At 42.9% G+C, this 26110-nt stretch overlaps 1 protein-coding gene across 1 annotated transcript in view; it reads right to left on the bottom strand.

Moving 5' to 3' along the window:
* Window positions 1-26110, bottom strand: part of SMC3 (structural maintenance of chromosomes 3) — an 889895-nt gene that overhangs the window by 305682 nt on the left and 558103 nt on the right. The window contains exons 19-20 of the mRNA XM_086922774.1: window positions 19989-20141; window positions 16095-16246 (exon numbers count right to left, since the gene is read on the bottom strand). Coding sequence (XP_086778900.1) covers window positions 16095-16246; window positions 19989-20141 — 305 coding nt within the window. The remainder of the gene's footprint in view (window positions 1-16094; window positions 16247-19988; window positions 20142-26110) is intronic.

The following is a 26110-nucleotide window of genomic DNA, read 5'->3' as shown; positions in this document are numbered from 1 at the left end:
CTACTCTCAAGAGACAACAACGTCGAACATCTTCCCGAAGACTTCGATACAATGGCTACCGTTCCGCATTCATCTTCCGAATCTGACGAAAATGAGCGACCACTTTTCACAAGAAAAACGGAGGCCACGCTATTACCATCAGAAGTAATCAACACATCTTCCGGTGGACGACCTGTATCTCCATCGAGTGCTGAGATGGACTTGAGACCATATCTGGCGAACGTGCACATGAAATGCACGAACTGTGGAGAACTTCTTGTATACGGAGAGCAAAGCTTTACTCTAATTAAACAAATAATTGAGAGTCATAAATGCTCCAAGAAAAGTTAAATTTCTTCACTTTATTTGGATAGTATGACATACTGAAAAATGTCGTCGCAACTTTAAGAAATAAAAAGCATCATAACACTTGTTTCCAAAAAAAAAAAAAAAAAAAAAAGTTATTTTCAGAACTAACTCTTTGTACCAAAACAAGCTTGAAGAGCATATTAGCTGATATTTTCTCGCCGCTTTCTTATAGTGCGCGACCGGGTGCGCGCACCCACCTATCGCGTACAGGCGTCGAGACACGCATGTGCAGTCATGTGACTTTAAAACAACACTTCCAATTGGTTCTTACTAGTTTCTATTCTGCAATTTACACGGAACACTCCACCCACTTCCCTAGAAAACCAGTTTATCGTAAATCTTTTAAAGCCTCCTCTTATGAAATATTCGACATCAATCACATAGCAGAGTACTAAATAGCACTATATACACTCCGTCCCTTAATTATAAGAGACTTATTGCTATGTAAAATCAACTTTTGCTCTCCAAGATAATGTAAAATGCTGAGCCTATTACATAATTTTATTACACATATATGTTACTAGTCTCCTTCGAATACTAACACCGTAGAAAATACCACCAAAAGGGGTGATATTTTTTACACCGAGAACGGGCGATTTCTATCGCTTACAGCCCTTACAATTATAAAGTTTTATTTCCTAAGTCTCTGATCGCCAACTGTGCAACGTAAATCCCCTGTGTGTCGCAATAAGGTCCATAAACAAAAACTACAGAACCAGCATTATAAACATACACAAAACAACAAAACGACAAGAGCCACCATGCTAATATATATCCTTAATATAATAAACCTCTGAGAATAAATACATATTTCCGTGGCAGCCCATAACACAAATGTGGCGTCCTCTGACTCTGCTCCATTACCAAACACCGTAACTCCCCGCTCCCCTCACTTTTCACTAAACTCCGCACTCCACCCCAGCCAAACCCCCTATTACAAACCCCCAACCTACCCTCCCTGCCCAAACCCACCATGAACCTCAAACCGCCCCTAGAAAACTTATAAGACAGAGGATTACTAAAACTCAAAGAATACGCAACAGGCACATAATGTAAATAGTACATAAAGACACATATTTTTTCCAAAATACTATTTAAAAACATGTTCTATTTTTAATAAATCTATCATGCATCTGACCCTCTAGAACTGCTTTCAAAACGTGAACTATAAACCTCTACTTTTCATTTTCAAACCATACACTTTCTTCTGACCCTCTAGAACTGCTTTCAAAACATGAACTATAAACCTCTACTTTTCATTTTCAAACCATACACTTTCAATTACATTATTTTTTTTCCACAATTCATGTAATGTTACAAACCTTTTCTAAAATACACCAGTCCGTATCATTTATAAGGATTTATTTTCAGTCTTCATCAGTGACACTTTCTTCACATACAATAGAAATCACTATAACTTTTTAAACGACAATGCTAAAGCGGTAAAAATAACCCTTCATTTACTTTCCTTTAAGAATGCACACTATGTACCCCACGCATGCGTTTCTTAATCTTTGTATTTGGCAGCGAATACCGACCTTGAATCGGAAGACATGAACAAGAGCGCCATTGTCACATTTAAAACTGAACGTTGCATCTGCTCACACACATATCTTTCACTAAGCTAACATTCACAGAAAACAGCATTGATGTAAAAAAAAATTGACCTTGCTTTACAACTCCCTCAAATCACTCCCTTATTTTTTAACGCATCCTCCAGTTCAAAAAAAGCTATTTTTTTAATAACCACTAAGCAATATATAAGTGACTAGACTCCTAGAAAACGTATCAAGACATTCTGCTCCTCTCCACTGCATAGCCGGCGACCTAATTCTGTGGAGTTGCTATACAACCAGCGTTGCTGCGCCGTTTCCTGTACCATCTTGGGAAATTCAAAATGGATGTCCCTCCTGCCTTCGCAAACGAGCCGGGCCACTTAGAACTATTTCGCCAGAGGATGCTTGACTACTACGGCATCTTACCACTCTCGACTTTGAATACTTCATATCGATTATTATTTCGATATTCGCATTTCACCTGTGTGCAGCCTGTATTTCATTGCCTGAGCTGGGATTTCACGTGGGCCCTGGATTTATGTCTCTGCAATTTGGTACCTCCTGAACCGAATTACAATCACCTCATGAATCCGTTACTTGATCATGAACAGCTTTGTTACAACGGAGGGTTTATGGCCTTTGCAGCGATACAAGGAGTTCTGGGTCATTGGAATATATTCGCAGCGGCGCAAGATTTCCTAACAGAGAGCTACATCGAAAACCCACCGAGCTGCCCAATGATGGTAAAAGACACTCCAATAATGACAGATCATGAATGCTCCTTTCATCTTCTCAATTGGATGGCTGACATGTTTTCAGATGATAACAATGATTTCATGTTAGAGGCACTTGCTGCATACTTTGCCTACACAATGGACACTTAACTCTTTCCTAACAGCGAGCTACATCGAAAACCCACCGAGCTCCCTCTGATGGTAAAAGACGCTCCGATTATAACAGATCATCAGTACTGCTTTACTCTTTTCCATTGGATAGCTGACATACTTTCCGGAGGGTTTATGGCCTTTGCAGCGATACAAGGAGTTCTGGGTCATTGGAATATATTCGCAGCGGCGCAAGATTTCCTAACAGAGAGCTACATCGAAAACCCACTGAGCTGCCCTATCATGGTAAAAGACGCTCCAATAATGACAGATCATGAATGCTCCTTTCATCTTCTCAATTGCATGGCTGACATGTTTTCAAATAATAAAACTGATTTCCTGTTACAAGCAGAAGCTACCTATTTTCCCTAAACAATGCTTCAATAACTCTCAAACAAGCCATTGACGTCCTCATTTCCTTTTGGTTTTCTATATTCTTCACGTTCTTTTCCATATTTTCTTTTGAAGAACAGACCTATTTGCTTTACTAACAGTGGACATTATAATTTCGTGTTGTTTGACAGCTGATTCATAAAGTAATGATGTATAACCACTTGCATTTTCATATATCGTTCCCAAACTGAAAGGCCAGAGACCTTCTTCCATTTATTAAAATATAATATACTTCCTTATAAGAGTGCACAATGTTTTTTTCCAACTATATTCATTTTTCTTCAACTATAGCGTTTGTATTCCATGTACTACTGACAATACCAATTACTGTGTTTTTTGCAATTTCTGTACTCATATTACATAATGATTTGCCTTTAAAACAGTACATTTCTAAATAAACATTTCAAATATTCACGGTTTCTCTTTTAATCCATAATCTCAACTGAAATGATTTCATATTGAAAAACTATTCATGGGTTCCACATAACCTTAACTGTAGTCACTGAGGATCTTATTTATGAAGACCTTCCGCCGCCGGTGCCTCATTTCTTAAAATGGGAAAAAGTAACGCACCGGTGGCGCAAGGCCTTCATAAATAAAGTCCTGAATGTTTTCTTTTCTCGACCTCACTTACTGATACTAGAACCTGCAAACCAATTACGGCCCGTGAACTCTTTCTTAGTAGGTCGCGCACCGTAAAGACAGTTATACCACTGTTAAAAAATTTTTTTTACTGTTACTAAGCACCGACACAGTTCCGCTTCACTCAGAGTTAATCACTGCTCCCACGCTTCTACAGGCCAGACGCTATGTCGTATTCCTCTCCTTATCACCCTTTCATCTCCACAATAACAAACAGTTGTCCGCCAGCCACCAGAGAACAGACTCAGATGCAGAGGCACCAAAGAGTGAACCCATCACCAACTGTCATCTCCGGCTGTTTCCATGGTTACACCTCATTCTGCACCTTCCTGAAGGCACAGGTCAAAAGTTCATGTCTCAACGTTCTACAACAAACTAAGAACACTATTTTCCCTCCAGAAACACCTGCCAATCCACAACTCTGTTACATGTCTTGTTTTTTCACACCCAATAGTACTTTTCGTTTAACATAAACATTGACCTGTTCACTCTCCACTTGTTACAATCAACCAATCATTTTTATTTTTTTAACCACACCCAGCCTCTTCCTTTTTCTTTATTTAAAATTTCAACTTCTAACTACCATTCCACTTCCAGAACCGATCGGAGGACGACTACAAATCCCTTGAAAATGAAGGTCTGGCTAATAGGACACAGTTATATTCACTGGAGTGAAAAATATGCAGTAAGCAGACGAATTTGCAACCTCAGCTTACCAAATGTACACATAACATGGATTTCCAAAAGAGGATTGAAATGTCACCAATTGATTCCATTGGTGAAAACTTTTATGCATCTCCCAGAACCAGACCTTATAATTGTGCACTGTGGTGGGAACGATCTAGGCACAATCACTGGGGTAGGTCTGGAAATGCTTCTAAAAGACACCTTTCGACAATTGATGACACTTTTTCCTCGATCTGCCTTGGTATATTCCAATATATGCCAAAGACAGAAATGGAATTGGTCCAATCACCATTGTGCGCAATTTGAGAAAGCAAGGAGACATGTAAATAAATCTGTTTCTGCTTTCCTCAGAGATTATAGCATGGGTTCTATTTACCACAACAACTTGCGCTACCACATGCAAGACGTCTATAAGAGAGACGGTGTTCATTTCACGAATGAGGGAAACAGAATCTTCCTCTGCAACATCAGGCTCTGCATCGGTACTTACTTATAAATGCAGAAAACAATCAATTAACACAAGGGCTCTTTTCAGAGCCACCTTATATCTAAGCACTCAAACTTCTGATTTACCTCCATTTTCACACTCTTGAAAATAGGTGTGCGCGCACCCCGTATTTTTTTTTCGGGGAAAAATTATATCTTTTTGCGTTTAAGGGCCTTACTGCACACCCCGAGAAAACCTACGCAGGAAGACAATCTCTACCTTCTCCCCTTTCCATGTTTCAACGCTTTGAAATTAACAATATATTTACTCGCAGTGACAAAATGGCGGACAAAACTTCCTGATTTCCTTCGAATCGAACGTTAACAGACGTCACGCAGCAAAATTCCGCTCGCGCGCGCAGCCGCTTGGGTGCGCGCACGTGTGCGCGCCTATAGATATATAATTGACTTTAACTTTAATTTTCTCAACAACTACTGAACGGATTTACACCATTCCAAAAAAAGCGTAATCTGCGAACAAGACTCTACAGTTTTGGCAAATTTCTTATAAATTCATTCACCCGTTCGAACTGTAGCCGAGTCTAAAGGTCCTATGGAAAATAACATTGAGAAAACACGTTTTGGGACCCCCCTTATATCTCAGCCCCCACTTGACCAATCCCCCCCAAACTTTCAAGGAAGGAGTGCAGCGAACCTAGCCATCTTCTTTGAGAAATTCGCAAAGACTCATCCACCAGGGCCAAAGTTATTCCAAATAGAATGTTGAGGATTTCCTATGGAAAACAATCCTAACTATAACTACCTACTGGCGACCGCCAGTAGGTAATATATATATATATATATATATATATATATATATATATATATATATATATATATATATATATATATATATATATATATATATATATAAAAATTGTAAATAAGAAAAATTAGTTCTACACCAACATTGATTTATTTTTTCTGTGATGAGTAATGCTTGCATCTATCTTTGGTTTATGTAGAATACAGTTTTACATTATTTTGACACGGACCTCTACCTCAGTGGTATTTGTTATGTGTAATGTTATTGGTTTTCAAAATTGCTCTGTATAATTGGTATGTATGAGGAATGAGAGTGGAAAGTGTGGTTGAGCCAATAATTTTTGTATTGTAAATATATGTATATAATGTGTATGTTGTTGGATAATTTGTATATACCTTTGGTATGCACATGAAAAAGTATTGTTTGAAAATAAGAAAATTTCTAGAAAACGTTTTGAAAATAAATTTGAAACAAACGTGATTATAGACTGTCATGTTTAAATCATAACAGGTCTTTTTTGTTACTAAGTGATAAGTAAGCCCAGTACTGGCATCTGTTTTGTTAACTCAGCAAAATGGACATGTGGCACTTCAAAAGTCACTCTGATGATCATGAAAGATGAAAAGGAGTGGCAAGGCATACCCCTTTGAACTATCTGCAGGATCCACCTGTCACATGTTATTGGCTGCCACCTGCAGAGGAAATTACGGCTCTGCCTCCCATATGGGAGTCGTGTGCCGCTAAGGGCAAACTAAAGCCGTTTGGAGACTGCTTCAGGGCAAACTAAAGCTGTTTGAAGGCTGTTTCAGGAGGAGTGGTGGACTGGGAAGCAAGCCGCTTTTGTGGTTCTGAATGTTGTTTGTTGGATCCGTAACTACTGTTGGGGTGGTGGGCCTCTGCATTGGATATAAGCTAATCTCCTGGTGAAGCCTCAAAAGGGATGGAAAGTTTGGTAATACTGCCTTGGGAGCATAAAGAGACCAAAGGAGATTGAGGGGCTCTACTTTCATTAAAGCACTCTAGGGCGGAGTAGCCCTTCTTGCCAAAGAGGTGACACCCATCAAAGGCATATCTGTGAGTGACGCCTGAATATCATTACAGAAGATTGTGGATTTCTGGGTGGCACCAGAGCATCAAGGTAGTCCCAACTGCTCTGCCTAAAGAGTTGGTGGTGCCAGGCTGACCGTTTGTCAATTAGCCACGTCTGCGCTATCCTGAATTGTCTGTTCCAAGTTTGCACAAAACTCTTCTGGGACTTCTGAGAGGATCTCTGTGACAGAGTCCTGTACTGCATGGGAGCACCTACCCTGCAAACAGCGGAGTTGAGTTACAGAAGAGGGCATGGCTAGTTGAAGAAAACAAATGTTTCTCGAATTAGTTTGGGTTGATCCTGCTAGTTGAAGTCTGAACAACCAGGCACTCTGGTGCAGGGTATGGCGTCAAAAAAGCAGGGTCTCCACAAGCAGTCTGTGACAACCTGATACCAGTCTATGTACAGGTGGGCAGAAAAGAGTTTAGCCTAGGTGCCTATGAGAGTTATCAGTCAGGACTACTTTGAAAGGATGCAAGTGTAGGAAAGTGCCCTTTTTGACCTGCCCACTCCCACTTTTTACATGGTATATGATATGATTTTGAGTGGAAACCAGGTCCCCAGTGTCAGATCTCTTTCCCAAAACTGCAATTGTGTCCTCAATTGGCGATACTTTTAGTATCCTCTGTTAAGCGTACCCCTGATACCTAGGGCCTGAGTTCTAAAGAAGGTTCCCTGGGGTGGCAGCACAAATTGTGCCACCCTAGGGGACCCCTGACCAAGCTTATGCAAAGTGTCAATGCAGGCTGCGTGACTTGGTGCAGACAAAAGTGAAAAAAACAACACGGCCAACATTCTGAGTGCCATGCTTGCCGACACTGCATGCAGTGCAAGTCAGTCCCCTTACAGCATACCTTACCGCCCTAAGAAAGGGTGCACTATGCTACATGTGAGGCCCTAACTGCCTGAGCAGATATGCCTTTGTACTAGTCAGTCCCATTACTGACAGTATGAGTGAGCAGGTAAGCCATTTTAATAGATGCGTTGGACACTGGTGAAAACAAGTTCCCCAGATACATGATGGCTTCACTTAAAATAGGGGTGATTCATATCAAACACCTCATATTAATGAATCCACACTGATGCCAGTGTCTGATTTAGTAATACACGCACCCATAGAGCACCTTATAGGTGCCTCATGAAACCTTACCAGCCACTGATATGCTGACTGACTGGTTCTCGCCAGCTTGCCACGAGAGATGAGTGGCTGACCCCCAAGGGTGAGGGCCTTTGCTCGCCGGGGCCTTAAATCAAGCCTGGTCAAGCAGGAGGTGCTTTGCACACCCACCCACAGGATGACCTGCGGTTTAGCATTCCAGGGCCGGGGAGCTTCAAAAAGGCCCACTACCTCTGGTATGCGAATCTGGCTTCTCTCACAGGAGAAGAAACCAACACCCTTTGTCCAGAGCTCTTTGGCACCTAGACAGGAGGGAAAATTAGCTAGGCAAGACAGGTGTGTCCACCCTCAGGCAAGCACCACCACTTAACTGGGCTACCTGAAGTGTCTGCAACTTTTCAGAAGCGACCCTCTTGCTGATGGCTAATTTAAGATCGCTGGGACAGGGTTATGCCCACTTCTCCAAGGAAGTGGTCATATAAAGGGTGTAATAACCCCAAGGATAAGTAGCCATTTGGCTCCTACCCTATTACTCCCTTAACGCCCCAAAATTAAATATTACGGGGAGCCCTGGCACAGGGAAATCAGATCCTGAAGACTGAAGAAAAGAAACTGACTTAGTCTTAGCCTTGCCGGCCTGCCTGCTGATCCACATCAAAACTGCACCAAAGACGTCTTGTCCTGCAGCTGTTGTGTCTCTAAAGCCTGGGAGGACTGCCTGCCTTCAATAAAGACACAAGGACTCCAGAGGAGCAGTAGAACTGCTACCTTAGGTTCTGCAGGCACCTTAAAGAAGACTGAGACCCTGCCACCGCAAAAACCTGATGCCGCAAAGCACTACTACTGGTGCTTCCCAGCCCAAGCTGAAGTGGGCCAAAAGTGCCAGCGTGGTCCCCTAGCTCCCTAGAGACAAAGCCCACCTTAGATCTACCCACTGTGGACTTTGACGCCACTGCAGACTTTGTTTGCAGGCTCCATTCTACTGTGACAAAAATCCAATAACTCTGCACCAGTCACCCCTGGAGAAGAGAACCAAGGGCTTCCCACCGTCCCTGAGCAACGTAAGAGTTGAGCACCCCTGTTGGTTCAGCTGACTGGTACTCAGCCCAAGTTTGCAGCCTCTGTTCCAACAGACCGAACACCATAGACTTGAATGAGACATCGAACGCAGTAAGGCACCTCTGCACCCAGTCGCCGCTGTGCAGCCCGAAGTGAACTGTTGGTGCTGCCTTGGACCTTGCCTCATACTCACCTTAAGTCCGGAGGTTTGGTCCAGTAAGTAGCTGATAAGTGACCGAATGCAATACATGTTTTTCATCCACAGGTTAACATCATGCTTCAAATACAATGTAAAGCATGAAAATCCTGTTTACTTCAAACCGGCGATTTTAAAAAGCACTTCCCTCTTTTTGAAGGTCTTGGTGCCTAAAGTTATATAAAAATACAGGTTATTTTTTATATACATTGGTGTGGATCTCCTTATTAGGTTTTGTGCATCATTTATTAACTATTATTTGCATTTGCAGATGTTTAACACTCTTCTCTGATAAGCCACAGGCTTCTCGACCACACTATCCCCTAGAAGAGCACCTTTGGATTGCTAGAGCAAGCCCCTGCCAATTCATTAGGGAACCCCTGGACTCTTTCATTGACATATCTCATTTTGATATATCATATAAAGAGCCAGCTTTGTAAACAAGGGCTAACGAGGACTGCCCAGGCTGTAGATCTTACTAGTAAAACATTCAGGGCCAGATGTAGGTAAATCATATTTACCGACTCTTAAATACCGAATTTTACCGATTCGGTATTTAAGAGTCGGTAAATATGAAGGGGGGAGATGTAGGTATTACAGATTCTGTAAATACCGAATCGTTAAGATTCGGTATTTACCGAATCTGTAAATACCGATTCGGTATTGCCCATTGATTCCTATGGGCCTTAAAGCCCATAGGAATCAATGGGCAATACCGATTCTGTAATTACAGAATCGGTAAATACCGAATTTTGCAAGGGTGCAGGGGGTGTCACTTTGACACCCTCTGGCACCCCAAAAATAGGCATGTGTGCCATGTGGCACACAGACATGCCCTAAGGGCATGTCTGTCTGTCACATGTCTAGGTGTGCATGCACACATGTGCATGCACACCTGAATTCGGTATTTTAACACCCAATTGGATTGGGTGGTAAAATACCGAATTTGTAGGGCCTTTGGGACTCAGAAGAGTCGCACCTACATCTGGGAATTACCGAATCGGTAAAAATACCGATTCGGTATTTTACAGATTCTGTAAATTTACAGATTCGGTAAATTTACAGAATCTGTAAAATCTGGCCCCCTACATCTCAAGATGCCAAATACCGGTCGGAAACGGCCGAATTCGGCCGTTTCCGACCGGTATTTGCCACCTACATCTGGCCCTAGTGAGCAAATGCGGTCTCTTCCATTGAGGCAACAGGGGGAAAAGCCAGACCCGTGCCACAGGAGTGACTACTCCACTCGGGTCTTGTAGGTTCAGATGGAATCTGCTGTCATCAAACAGTGGGGAAAATTGATGACCATCATCTCTACTGTTGCCAAAGGTTGGCTGGCTTTGGTCAGAAACTAGCTGGAAGGTCTGGAGAGGAACTCCAAGGCAAACTGCCAGTTTCTCAGAATCAGAGTGAACAGGAGCCGGTCCCGTAAGGATTGCTCCAGGATATGACCTAGATAGAGATGGGTTCCCTTCTGAGTCCGACAGGACAATTGGAACGACTTTTTAATTCACTATGAATGTTTTATCATTGTTGCACTAAATCAAATTCATTGTATTTTTCACATTCATGATTTGTCAAATTATAATGTTGCTAATGAATTGAAAAAGTTTTTAGGTCTGTCTCATGACTCTTAAGATGGATGATCAACTTGCAAAGTGTTTCTATGTCTATTACCACACAGGAAATGCTTAAGAAGTCACTGCTACTTCCGGGTCTTAGTATGACTTTTTGACAAAGACTGTGCTGTCGAAACACGTCAAGTCAATAAATACTAACAACTCCTCAATTGCAAATCCTGAGTGTGACTATTCTTGCGTTCTGGCAGCGCGGGGAGATTTAAATATATTTAATATTTAGGTGGTATAGTAAAATTTGTCCAACTGCTGCATCACTGCCCTCTGCCGATTCCAGGTAATAATGCTGCATGAATATATACACACACTTCCAAGTCGCAGCAAAACATATCTTCTCCAGAGGCACTTCCATAAACAAAGTAGTTGAGGAAACTGCCCTAGTTGTTTGCACACTGGTTTTTGCTGTGAGGGGCTTGCCAGTATTTGAGTGGCCGAACTGGATTGCAGCTGAAATTCATCGAACGATGTTTGCCATTGTGGCAGGAGCAACCTTACGAGTGTCGATCGGAGTCCAGTTGGTCAGTTCTCATGAGTTTAGTGTGATGTACGTAGGATTTTAGTTATCTTTTGATACTTAGTGTAAGAATAGACCACTCAGCTGGTGATGTGGATTAGGGAAGAAAGTCCAAATATATTTTAGGCTCATTGTAGTGAAATTCTGAAGGAATCTTGGGTATAAATCTTTGGATTGGTTCTGAGAAGTACTAATTTGCCTGTGAGGCACAAGACGGTTCTTGAATTGAGAAAGCTTCTATCTCCTCTACCCTCCTGGTCGGAGGGAGCGCTAGCAACAAGGCAAGCTTCCATGTGAGAAATATAAGGGGTGCTCAGTGAATGGGTTTGAATGAAGTCTTCATGAGTTGAGATAGAACTATGTTCAGGGGCCAGTCTGTGGAAGCAGTCCTTACTGGAGGAAAAAAACCTCTGAACAATTCTTTCATGAACAGTTTCAAGATTCTGCTATAGCAAAGAGAAAATGTGAGGAGCATCTATAGCCTGATATTGATGCATTTTGTACCTTTTTCAGACGCATGTACCAACCGTGACTGACCTAGCGAGAGGAGATAGGGTAGTTACTTGTCAGCTTATGCTAGTAGAGGATGTAGGCTTAATTCCCGCCGCCATAGGTAGAAATGTTTAGATTACGGTTTACATGTCTTTAGCGTGGGTTCCTCCTTGACTTGGAGCGAATACACCTGCAGTCCTGAGGAATATTGAGATCTTTGAGTTCATAGAATTTAGGTGCTGTGCGCATAAGAGGAGTGTGGTCAGGTCAGGATGAAGGACCTGGCCTTTGTTTATCGTCAAAAGTTAACAGAATGTTGCTAGGGGAATGTGGTTGTACTCTGATATGTGTGGGAGAGCTATTGTAAAGTTTCCAAATTTAGTCTAGTGCCAGGGGATATTCAAAAGGTAATGAAGCTGCAGGTGTAAGTACCCATTAAAACATGAAGTTCCTGGTTCTGTAAGTTCAGGGTTTCTATTCAGTCTTCCGTTGGCTGGGGTGACATAACTTTAGCAAGCAGCAGTATTTTAACCTCTGCTCTGGCAGAAAGATGGCCACTGGTACAAGACTGTTTTCAATCCCTCGTCCTTGTTGGAAGCAACAGGAGTAACAACATGTGCCTCTATCTGCCTCGACACCACCTCAATCTAACCCTTGACAAGCAAAGAATGAACTTCTGTTGACAGAGTAGAGGCATGATCCAACAATACTTGAGACCACTGTGGGATGGGCAGTGGAGTGGCCAACAAATGAGGACTGTAGGCAACATGAACAAGTCATAGGACCCATCAGTCTGAAGTACTGGCATGCAATACCCTGCCACCGGTTGGCCTAAAAAGACTGGACGAGAAGGGACTAAAGAGGTTTGGTAGTGCCTGCAGCGGGTGTGGATGAAGAAGACTGCTGTTCTTGCTGCTGACCAAGACCTGTGCCACTGCCCCTACCCTTGGAGCTGCAAAAGGGCTGTTCAATGGACTGTTTCTAGTGACAAGAAAGGGCCCCTCATGACATTTTCTCAATAGAGGGGGAGGACTGGTGAGCAGGGAAAGCAGTACCAGGGAGCAAGCCATCACCTATCTATCTGTAAAGTGCTGTAGCACAGAATCTAACTTATCCCCAAAGAGCCATACCTTCGTGAGACCTCAGCATCCCTCCAAAGAAACAGTAATTCTCATCCAGCAATGCTGATAATGAACTATGGTGGTTCCCATGGCACAGGCAATGTAAACCGTAGAGTCCAAACAAGCCCTCAAAATGCTGTTGTGGCAACAGATGGCCCCCACCTTGCACCGTATGTGTGAAAGCGTTTTTAAAGTCTTTAGTGACAGTGGGCAAGATTTCACTAACCATATCCTCCACAAAACATGGGACCCAAGAGGCATACAGAATTCAATAGGAAAAAAGTGTAAGAAGTACAAGAAAACAGGTATTTACCTAAAGCATCAATTCGGTTGAATTTCCTGCCAGGAGAAGATTAAGTGATAGCATATGAGTTGATTTTACTAGCAGAAGCCTAAACCAAAAGGTTTTCCTGAGCAATATTTTGTTTTAGAAAGAACTGATCCCCAGGAGTGTGCCTGTGCTGACAAGTATTCAGCTGGCACACTTATTTGGTCATGAACGAGTTTTACAGTTTTAAAAAACATCTTAAAACCTGGCTGTTTCAATCAGCTGCTATCATGTTTCATCCACCTGCCAGTCACAGCGGCAAGATGTCCCCTCGGGGACGAGTCATTGCGCTATACCAAGAATCATTTAACATTAACAATGGAGGACCGGAGCAAGGCTTAGGCCAAGCTTCAGTCAGGCGATCAGTCAGTTAATCATGGAACAGAAGCAAGGGCTCAGAAGTTGGAAAGCCAGGTTGTTAAATTTCTTTTAATAAATTGGCTTTCGTGTCATCAGTAGGTAACTGAAAGTCCAGTTTCTCTGGAAATCTCAACTGCAAAAGAGGCATTCTCCTCGGTGGGGGGACACAATGGCTAGTTAAGGTCCTTTATGGGTGAGATGTCTAAGTCACAAGTATTGTGAATAGCTAAATAGAGGCATTTATTTAGGAGTGAGAAACTGATTCGCCTCCTCATGGTCATCCTAGTCCTGGGATGCCTGCTCATGGACTTGGCCTGTGTCTGAATCAGAGCTGGATATAGTTCCAATCTCCTATAATGTTGATGCAATGGCAAGGGAACTGGTGGAGTGTTCTAAAAAATCACATGCAGGGCTTATGTAATCTTGTAATGAGAAGTTGGCTGACAAAGCGTCAAATGCCACTCTGGATCTGACACTGTGACTGGTTCAGTGCCAGGACCCAGCACCATTGGAGCTGGGATCGGCCCTCATGCAGGAACAGCCAGCGGCAGGGAGTCGAAGCATGGGCTGGGGCCAGCTGTGGTCGGACTGGGTCAGATGGCACAAAGGATAGACATGCTAGTGGAACCCCATCTGTTGCCCTCAATAGATAGATGGGGCCTGAAGGAAAGACAGAGGGAACTGGACCTGCTCTAAAAAACTCCAGCATAGCCTTCCTGAAAGCCTTAGTTTGCTGTGGTGTGAAAGATGGCCATCGTCCAAATTAATGATGGTGGCTGAGATTGGCCTTTGAAGCTCTAACTGTACAACCTCTCTCTGAAGTAGTGGGTAGAGAACAAACCCATTTCTGATCCCGGATGCTTTCACCACGACTTATCCCTGAAATTCGTTTTAGACTTACCTGATGGCAGTGAAGTAGACCAATACTAGGATCAAGATTGGCCTCAGGACTTTGCACAAGAACAGCCTCTCTTCTTGTATTCTACAACATAAAGCTTGGCCCCTGCTCTTTGATGGCCTTTAGGTTGATCAGTGCGCATTTTTGGACAACTCAATCACATTTAGCGCTGCAGCACCAAAACCAGATGTAGTACAGGTCTGTGACCAACATCTGCTTCCAACAGTTGTAACACAGCTTGAAGTCTGCCGTCATCTGGCAGAGAAATTTGGCTAACACATTGTGCATTATTTTATTTCAGAAGCGTGTAAACTACACCAAAAAGTCTAGAGCAGAGCTCAGGATACAGGTTAGGTTAGGTCAGGTCAGGTCAGAGGAACTGATGCAAGCCTGCAGGGGTGGCACATTTATGTGGCACTATGTCGCATACAGAGGTGATCCAAATTCGATGTAGAGCTCGATGGTGCCAACTGTTGGTATACCAGAGTTTCCGTATTTAGTTATATTATGTTAAAAGGGTTTTATAAAGCGCTTGTACACCGATTGATTTCATGGCCCTAATCCGGCACCTAGTCTGGCACCTAGGAGTATTTACAAGGTGGGGAGTCACAAGGTGAGGAATATGCAGTTCGATATATCCATTGGAAATATATATGTTTACAAAACAATTTTCTTAAATGGAACATGGATTCATTTTCCTGTATATTATTGTCCTAATTGAAAGAGTCTTGCAATTGCAAAGATCTTAATTAGTCCACAAGAAGCACAGAGGCGGAACAGGGATTTCTATACCAGTTTCCCCTGGCCCATGACAACAAATGTAACACTCCCAAGTTAGGGTGGCTGTTAAGGGATTTGGTAGGCCAATTCCAAAAGAAATGCTTATGATAAAGAAGCCTTTGAGTAGTACAGCCGAGATATTGGGTGGCCATCCTTCACATTTACTGTGAGGTACAAATCTTCGCTATGATGGTTTCAATGGGGAGTGAAGTCCAAAGCAAGTTCACTTCATTGGCTATAGCTGGGATACTTTTCAATGAGAAGAATGCCCTGCTAAACAAATATAACTCTATGGCCTCTCAAGTGTGATAATGTTAACTGCTAATATTAAGTATCAACAGACTGCCAATTTAATGACCATGAAAGTTCCAAGCATTTGAATCTATGAAACATACAGTACTGTAGAATTTTCAGAAAAGAAATATATTAAATGTCTTACTATTGTACTGTGAATGCATTTCCTGCTTTGTCTTTAGGGTAATATTAGTTGATAACAGTTTCCTCCAGAGACTGGGATGTATCAGATCTTTTCTATTACTATTTTGGAATCGGAGGTAATTAAAAATAAAGCATTAAACACCATATGCATTTACTAATGCTATTTGTACACTGCAAAGCTATTAAACTAACATCCCCTTCCTGAGCAAAAAAAAAGCACAACTGAAAAAACCTTATACTTTTCTGTGTGAAGAATAAGTGTTCAAAAGTAAATGTAACAAATATTTCCATCTCAGTCATACCTTGGGCATATAGGTTTTCTCAGATTGTTGCCTTTTCTCCTTGAGCATCTTCATTTCTGACAAGATACTATCACGGGAGGCCTTAAACTTTCTTTGCTGTGTCTCGATTTGCTGCATCTGGTTCATCAACTGATCAATTTCATTGTTAATCCGTGCAACGGGCTAAGGAAAAGGCTCCATATGTACTGGCATAGTTAATTAAAGGTACAAGCATATTTGATATAAGTAATGGTAGTGTACATCAAAATTGGGGCAATAGATCCAAGGCTCAATTTGGCCAAAATACTTTTATTGTGTCTTTCATCTTTGAAAGGTTTCATATCTTCAGAACTTTTGCATGGAGCCTCAGAAGACAGAAAGTGAGTGCTACCCAGTAAAACCACAGCTTTCGTGTGGGTTTCTCACTAGGGTGAAATCTACTGGGAGAAGGACTGAAGAAGTGATGCAAGATTCATTGGTACATTTGCAAATGACACTCCATTTTGATACTGTTGGTCAATAAATGACTAATATTGCAGTTACAACTTCTCCACAGACTGTTACAAGTCACTTTTGTCCTTATTCTAAATTGACAGCAATGTCCAAGACTATATACATAATAAAATAATATTATTTACTACAGGGGAGATGGACACTTTCACTCAAGGCTTTGTTATCACATAAGGCCAACACTGCACACAACTTTAATTGGCTGATCTGAAAAAAGTACCTCCAACTTCAGAATATCCCACCCTTCTGAAACTGCTGGCCTACAGAGTCGTTTATCCACTGATTTTCTCCAGCCACACTTGTTCCAAAGAACCTCCCATAATTCCGCTTTCCTAATACTTCAGATGTAGCAGCTCAGACAAAAGGTTTTTGGACATTTTGCTGCAATGTTTAATGTTTACTATTTACCATTATGTGCATTATCACTTCAAGGTGTCACATTCACATTACCCTTTAGCTGTGCCTTACGTAAGAACACTCCAAAAATCTGCTACCCCTCCAAAGAACACACATAACATATACACCCCATGCACCAACAAATTCAAAACGTTGAAGAGGATTAAAGGATAATTTTATGAAGAAATGGCACTATAAAGAAACCTCAAAATAAAACATTTCAAACATCAGATGGACTACAATTAGAAATTAATTAACCAATTCATTTGCGACTAAAAAGGTCAACATGCCCATGTGTTCATTTTGTTTGTAGTGAACTAAAAATAAAATAAATGTTTATTACTTTATAATGTTACTCTTTCATAAGTGTTTTTTAACAGTGACAATGTCAGTACTGTAAAGAAAATTAAAAAAAGATAAGGCAATTTCTCCTAACAGAACATGTTTTTAGACTGGACGAGAGATTATTAATTGTGCCAAATTCAGCAGTCCTCTGGTTGCAGACAGCAAAGTTTTCCGAGAGTTCAATCTAGGAAGTCACGCCTCATACTCTGCAGGAGGAGGAGGAAACAAAACTGGAAGACAGTCTGGAACATATGAAACTCAGAAACGACTATTGTCAAGGACAGCTTCACGTAAAGAACTACCTTTCTCTTCTGAAAAAAAGATGAGATGAAGAAGACAAAGCCAGAGCTCGTTGACTTTTTTGCTGATGTAATCTCAGCCAGAAAAAGTCAACTTTCTAGTAGAGAAGTTTGAGAACGCAAAGATTAAAAAGAAACTCATCAGAAATGTCAAAACAAAGTTCAAATACCAAAATGGTACTAGAAAGGGTTTTGGAGGAAATGTATTCCGTAAACCTTTAAAGTACTTATTTATGACTGGTAATGTAAACAATAAGCCCTGCTTATGTGGTATTTATCAAGCCAAAATAGCAGCAAAGTCAGATAAAAATCAACTGACTGGACTCTTCCTCTGCCAGGGACATCATATACTGTAAATGTGCTAAGAAAGCACAGAATGTTCCGCACACTAGGTAGCAAAACTAGACCACCTACTAGAAAATGTTCCAAATGCATACCAGGAATCCTCATAACTCTGGAGTCACTGCTTCCTCGTCTAAGTCCTTTTACATGAGGGCAGTTGTCACCTGGAGACGGGCAATTCATATGCTTTTCAAAATATACAGACAGCCCCATAACAGGCTCAGAAAGGGAAACCTGAGCCAATTAACACTAGACACAAACATTGGCTCAAAATATACACAAAAGGTTTACCATCCCTCCCTGAGAAGCTAAACTTCCCAAACATAGCCGCTGAAGCGAAAAGGTGCGCTCTAAATAGAGTCCAGTGGACATCCAAACAGTGCAACAAACGTTTCTCAGCAAAAGCAGAATTATGACGTAGAACAGGGATCACCAGCTTTTGAGAAAGGTAGAACACAGATTAAATCTTTAGATGGAAAGACAGCCCGGGATACAAGACTGCCTTACATAGAAAAAAACTCTACTAGTGATTATGACAGAGGAGATCAAACAATGCCCTAATCTGACGAGCTGAGCAAGAAGAGAAAGACTCCTAGTATATAGCAGATCCAAAGCAGTGAAAGACCGGCTCAAAAAGGACTGCCGGCAAAGAAAGCAAAATTAAGGGCAGACTCCCATGAAGTAACTGAGAATGTACCACCCAGGGCAGACCTTTAGCATGGACAAGGTGAGCCTACGGTCAGGGTGCTGACCTTCAGAGGGGCTCTTCAGCAGCCTCCCGCTACAACCTGCCTCGGAAGAAAAGTGTGCTCCCATTGTTCTAAAGTCGGTTTTCTCCTTTCACTTTTCCCCCTTACCTTCTCCATCCCTTCCCCCAATATCCCCAACACACCGACAATTGAATATGACGAGTGGGAGGGGAGGAGCAAATTGTGGGTTGCTGAGTGCGCTATTTGAGCAAAGGTCGGCTCTGCTACCACCACCCTATGACTGTAAGCATCAAAGAAGCAAGGGAAGGCAAATCAGCCCAACTGTGCCTACAGTAACCCGTAAAGTTAATTGGACTTTTCTTGAAGCTATTAAAAAATGTTGGACAATCAGCTCCACAACCCACCTATTGAGACTCATCCAACCAGTCATGCTAATCTTTTTGTGGCTGCCTGGAGTGAGACATATCACATTTACAGAGATGCAAATAGAGCAATCTATGGAATGGACAACTCTTCTTTCAACAAACTGCATTTACTGCCAAACAAGACCACACCACAGCTGGCTCCTATCCATTCCTTTCTTCAAAAAGTCTTCAATATGAAAAACTTCTCTGTTCAGAATGCTAACCTCTGGAAGCTCAATTACCGCACACATAAGAAGTGTTAATCACCTAGAATATCGGAGAGCACTAAAATCGCGGCTTTTCCCATCCACACGTTAGGCATTTATGTCAGAGTGCATTCTCATGCTCACCACAAATGGTTAAGTGCAGCCACGCTCACAGCATAATGCAGAAGCACATGCTTGAACTTAAGCACGTCACCCAACACTTCTTAAACTACATCCAAAACCCTAAACAACTCATGCAAAAGGGCACACAGGCAATAGATGCAAATCGTAACATTTGAAAGTCTCACCAGGGGTAAGAAGCCTTACAGAAATTCTACAATACAATACAGCCACAAGCACAACATTCACACCACAAATTCACACATGCACCTAGAATCGGTTCAGTTTGCAGTGTGAAATGTACTAAACCTCTTGCTACATTTAATGAGTAGAGTATACAATATACCAATTATCTCCTACTGGAGAATGGGATACTCTTACACTTCTTTGTTACCAGCTTCAGTAGTGCTCTGGTGAAGGTGCAAACATGGCACTTTGCTGTATTAGCTGCCATACTGTGCAGATATGACTTTGGGGATGGTTGCATAAGCATTTAAACATACTTCTCAAGATTATACACAAACTCAAAAGTTAGCACAGGGCTACAGATTGGTTTCAGGAGAGAATTCATTTTAAAGGATATTTTCGATGTTTTTGCGTAGATTATCATTGAGTTTAGCCTCTAATTCACGGAGTTCCACTTCGACCTTCCTAACATCTTTCTGCAGGTCAAGTCGGGACTTTCTAGTGTCATAATAACCTCCTGTGAGAGCACCACGACTGCTGACCTGATCACCTAAAACACAGAAAAAAACATAAATCAGAAAATTGAAGAAACTTCGAAAAACAGTTGGAAAAAAATTCTAAATGCACACTGAAGTAGTGAACAGTACCACAGAAAATGGAAATTTTAAAGGATACGTTGCTTAGCTTCAGGGATGTTCTTTCTGATGCTTATAAGATTTGCAAAATCTGTACACAAACCCCTTCCGAGGCCCAGGCTGAAGCCTGAAATTTTTAGCTAAGTGTAGTGAACGGCAACAGGTGGGGCTATCAGCATATTAAAAGGCAACCCACTCGCCAGTGACACAGATGTGGGATCAGGAACCACCGAAGCACTTTTTAAAAATATTTTTATTTTTAGGTATTTTGTATATTTTTTGCTTTATTTGATAAAAGTCTCTTCAAGCCCTACTTGTCCTGTCTCAATTCAATAACTGTTACAGAATGGCATTCAAATTGTCTACGAGGTCTGGGGAAATCCCACAATGCCACATCAAAATATATTTTCTACCAAAGGCCGCCTCTGTGAGAAAGAAGAACAAATAATTACATCCTCTTTGAAGAGGAAATCAAGCTGTACAAAGACGTCCATGACTTGTTCCTGTACTCAATAATGGAAGAGCACATTGAAATAAACAGCCATCTGATAGTGCCTTTCAGATGATGGAAACATTACCAGAATAGTCATCAGCAATTACGAACCCATAAATATCTACTGCTCAATAAAATATACCAGGGTCGAGTCAGCCACTTGGAAAGGGCTTTAAGTAAGGAATCAAAGGGAAAGATAACTTGTACATAGTACTTTGTGGTGAAAGTAGTATTGCGTCCTGAAACGTCAATACTGAATATGGTCCATAATCAGTGCTTTTCTGTGCAATAGGTAGAAATGGACAAATGGCAGCTTAGAAAATGTGTTTTTGGCCACATCATGAAGGCTCTTCACCTGTGGCTTCGTTATATTTTCATCCAAATTAAAACTATTTTCTCAAGAAATTCAGCATGGAATCTTTTATTTAGTTTTTGCCCTTGCAAAAGTTATTACTTTGTATTTTAAACAAAATGGAGTTAGCCAGTATACTGTCATTCTATGGTTTAACGCCAGCCTCCAAGTACACAGACAAAATAGCAATCCACATATACTCCATCAGGGTTCTATGAAAAAACATTCCCATAAATAGCATATATAGACACACGGCGATGGTCAATTCTGTTCATATTTAATCTATCTCCTTCCTTAGAGTTCAGCTGCAAATGGTCTGTGCCAGATAGAATAGTGCACCAGACAGTAGCTGCACTCTTTCTGTCACATATATCAATGATGGTGCTGGAGATAGATGTTAGTGTATGGCTCAGCCCAAACTACAGTAGATTACAGTATGTGCTATTGCTGGTAGATAAGTAGTGAGCTGAACCATAAATACACATGAGTGTGCCCATTCTCACATTGTGATTATTGAACCAATTATTACTTCTTGGGGAATCTTGATTTTGCAAACTATTTTCAGCCACATATTGTATAAAGACCACGATGACCAAATGCCTCCAGATTTCAAATCTTCCTAAACAACCAGGAGACTGGCCATCCGGCCAGTTCTCACAAAACTGAACAATCCCCCTAGATTCGCAGACGTTTCACTGCTTTATCTTAAATATAAAAAAAATACACAATCTTACGTTCTTTCTAGTCAAACTGGTTTTAGGGGTGTCGGGATTGCAATAGCAGAGTCTCTGGTAAAAGCGCTTTCTTTACTAGCAAAAGATATCCAGGCACTCAGACCCTGATAGTTGGGGCTTTTCGATTTCTTATCCTATTGGATGTTTACGGTTGATTATGAAAGAACAAGTTTCTTACCTTTGGTAACACTTTTTATGGTAGAGACTATCTGACTGCAGATTCCTCACCTTAGAATACTCCCCTGGTGTCAGACTGGATCTGGAAAATCTTGAGCAGTTATTCTGCACGCCGGCATCGGCGGCTCTGTGTCACCGCTGTCCAAGTCAGAAGAAAGGCGCCACTCCGGTCACATAGGCACCATTCCGGTGCCCTAATAGCCATCTCTTTCGGGACTATTTCCACGAGAAAAACACAAAGTCACGTCAGAATAGTTCATGACCACTGTGCAGAGTCTAGCGGGATCTTTTCGTTGAAGAGCCCACTTCACAGAACAGAAAGGATTGGAGCTTTGGTGAGGAATCTGCAGTTAGACAGTCTCTATCAGGCGCCGGGACACCCCGTTGGGGTAGCTGTGCGCGATATCAAAACACACTAAATAAATAAATAAATAAATAAATAAATATCAGAGAAAGCATTACCAAAGGTAAGAAACTTGTTCTGCTGATAAGAGACTTCTAACCGCAGATTCCTCACCTTAGAACAGATACGATCGCAATACCTCCCCAGAGGTGGGTCAGTGAACTGGCTTATGCCAAAAAGTCCTGAAGGATTTAACAAGCAAAAAGCCTGGCTGGAGTGATGCCCATGTAGCAGCCCAAACAGATCTACAGGACAGGCAACTCCACACACTAACGCAGTAGCAGCCACCTTGACTCTGGTGGAATGAGCCCATGTGCCTTCAGGAGGCAGCTTCTTAACTAGTGAGTAGAAGATTTTGATGCAGAGTACAATTCAGCAGAAGATTGTCCATTTCTGTGCTGCCTTGCCTTTTTTTCATTCCAGAGAACGCAATGAAGAGCTGATCATCCACCCAGTGTTCTTTGATTCAATGTAAAAAAAGGTCTTTTGTGGTTCAAATGGTTAAGTCTCCCTTCAGCATTTAGGAAAACGGGTGACCTAAACAGACAGGGCTGATATGGCAACTGCAAAGAGAACAAAATGGCTGGCCGGAAACCTTTAACAGTGCCCAGGGCAAGGGCCTGCTGAGGAAAAAGACAACAAAAACATCATCACCTTCAACAGAGAGGCAGAAAGTGGATCAACGTGCCGTAAGGAGCAGCAAGCCACAAACTTGTTGTGAGAAAGTGCCATCTTTCTTGCCTTGGTATGCTCCCACTTTTTTCTGAACTGCTGATGTGCTTTGACTGAGTGTGCCCTGGGTCCCTGCCAATCAGGAACCCAGGGCCTGTGTTCCTTCCCTAAAAAGAAAAGCTATGCTGAAACCCAATTGACATCTCTGGCCACCTGTCAGCCTCTAGTAAATGGTACCCTAGGTACCCAAGGCATGGTGACCAGAGAAGGCCCCTGAGGGCTGCAGCACTTATTGTGCCACCCTCAGGGGCCCTGTACCCTGGCACCCACACTCTGCCTTTGCAGGCTGAGTGCCTAAGTACAGAACTAAACCAAGAGTTGACATGGCGCACATCCCTGTGTGCCATGCCCACAGAACCCACTGCCATGGCATACTTCAGTCACCCCTCTAGCTGGGTGCCCTATGCCAGAGGTGAGGGCACAGGTGCATGAGCCCTGTGCCCCTTCAGTACCCTGGGCCATTCCTGGGCACTGTAAGTGCAGTGATGCCATTTAAGAGTATATGGTGCTGGGAGGTTGTCATTACGAACTCCACAGCACCATAATGGCTACACTGAAGACTGACAAGTTTGGTACCAAACTTCTCAGCACATTAAACCCGCAATGATGCCTGTGTGGGATTTAATGTAAGATGCACGAGAGGGCATCTTAGAGATGCCCCCCAAAACCCGAACCTACAATCCACGTCTGGACTGAGTGGCTGCAGAGGCTGCCACACAGCAGACATGTTGCTGGACCCCTGGGTGGAGAGCCCCCCGCTCTCCTGGGCCTGCAACAATGCACATCCTGGGCGAGGTGCTATGTCTCCTCCCCCAGGATGGACAGGGGGAAGCTTCAAAGGTATACCACCTATGAGAGCTTCTCCAGACCATTTGCTGTACCCAGCAACTGGCCCCCACCCGCTCTACCCCCACTCTGGTGGGGAGACTGGCGGGAAAAACTACGTCAGGAAGGAGGGTGTGCCAATCTTTGCCAACTCCACCCCTCAGGTGGAGGAGGCGAGGTGAAGCACGACCCCGGGCTCTGGCCATCTTGTAGATGGGGAGCCCTGCCCAATCCCAGCTAGGCTCCTGCCCCCTTCCCACAGGAGAGGAGCAGGCTAGGGGGGTGTCCTCACCCCAGGACAGGGACCCATTGGTCCCTGCCCTTGCCCTACCTGTAACGCCACTAAATTTAGTATTTAGGGGCTCCGTGAACCTTCCTTCCTCATATCCTGATATCAAAAGAAGAAAGACGATCAAGAAGAAGACCTGCCGCGCAGCTGCTAACAACAGGACAACAACAACTGACTTGGCACCAGCCCTACCGGCCTGTTGATCCTGGAACATGCTCCTGCCTAATCCCGGCGACCTCTGCGGACAGCAACCTTGGGACACCCAGAGGACCTGCCTGCCTTGACCCTCTCGAAGTTTGGGACTCCCATCAGCAGAGGCTCTGCTGCAACACCCCACCTGGTGCTCACCAGGAAGTTCCGGACCAGCCCACTCTGCACCGCCCGGGCCGGGCCAACCCGAACCAAGACCACGTCCCCCGGCGACTGGGACCCGAAGTCCAGTGCCCAAAACTCTCCTCGACGAACCAGCCGACGCCTGCAGGTCACCCCAACCGCAACCAGACGAGGGTAAGCTTTTCCGACCCCAGACACCCCTGCACCCGGTGCCCTGCGGCCCCCTGTGCCTCCCTTTGGGGTACCTACCTGTGCTCCATCATCCCAACTTACCTCTCGAAGTGCTGGTCGCCCCTGGAGAGTCCCCGTCCCTGAGCCTGCAGCCTTTGTTCCTTTTTCAAGATCCTCATTGGATAACATGGAGCGCCCGACGGCTCAAAAGCACCCTGCACCCAGTCGCCCGAGTGCCGCTGGCTGTGACCTCTTTGCCCTATCCTACTTCCCCCCTTGCCAAGAGCAAGTGATCAGGAGCCCAGCTCCCAGAGCCGCGTGGCCTGCTAGCCAGCAGCCACCAACGAAAGGCCCCCTTTCCTTCATTGGATAACATTGGGCCAAATACCTCTGCACCCGGACGCCCCTGTGCCGATGGGACTGAACTAACTGTACTTACCTGACCCTGGGGGACCCCTGAGTCTACGCCCAGAACCCTAACTTCACCAACCAAGTACTCACCTGGAAACCGGTAATTCGCTTACCCGCCATTGGATAACATTGACCCATTTTGACTCGAAAATTTTCGAAGTGTGTAGTTTTGAAAATTTAAAATATTCCTATAAAATTAGTCAAAGTCCGAATTCGAAAATACTCACCTGTTATCAGGAGAGAAGCCAGTACTTAACCTTTCAGCCCAGTACTGAACCGCAAAAGTAATCCCTAGCGGGTTTACTAGTAACCTGTATTTTCTCCATAGGAACCCATTGTCTGCTTTTCTATGAAATTTCTTTTAAGTGTCTACTTTTGAAAACTGCAAATATTCTTTAAAAATCATACGAAATACTGAAACGCAATTACCTACCTGTTTTGAGTTAAGCCCCCAGTGCTGGCCCTAGGAGACTAGTGCTGGGATACAAAAGTAACGCAATCGTACTTTACCTGTAACCTGAATTTCCACCCATTGGATAACATTGTCAGAATCACCTTGAAAAGTTTCTACGTGTGAACTTTTAAAACAGCTTTATATTCAGGAAAATTCATCACAGTAACTAAAACGTTTTTGCTAATCTGGTTTCAGCTTAGACCCCAGGACTGAATCTAAGATCTAGTCCTGGGACTACCAAAGTAATCCATAAAGTAATCAACTGTACTTTCCTATGAAAAACCCATTTAGCTCAATGCTAGAGTGTGTTTCAGAACTGTATTGCTCATTAGCTATCCTGTAATTATTGTGTGTACAAACTTATTGCTCCTCTGCAAAGTATTCACATGAGAGTACTCGTACCTCGAAAAGTATATTTTTATAACTGTTGGTTCTAAAAATAAAACCACTATATCTGAGGATATAACAACAATTGGCCTGGAGTTCAGTTCTTGAGTGTGTGAAACCTTT

The sequence above is a fragment of the Lissotriton vulgaris genome, chromosome 5 (assembly GCF_964263255.1).
Source record: "Lissotriton vulgaris chromosome 5, aLisVul1.2, whole genome shotgun sequence".
Lineage (NCBI taxonomy): Eukaryota > Metazoa > Chordata > Amphibia > Caudata > Salamandridae > Lissotriton > Lissotriton vulgaris.
Note: the sequence above shows the minus strand (reverse complement) of the source record. Positions and strands in the feature narration are given on the sequence as shown.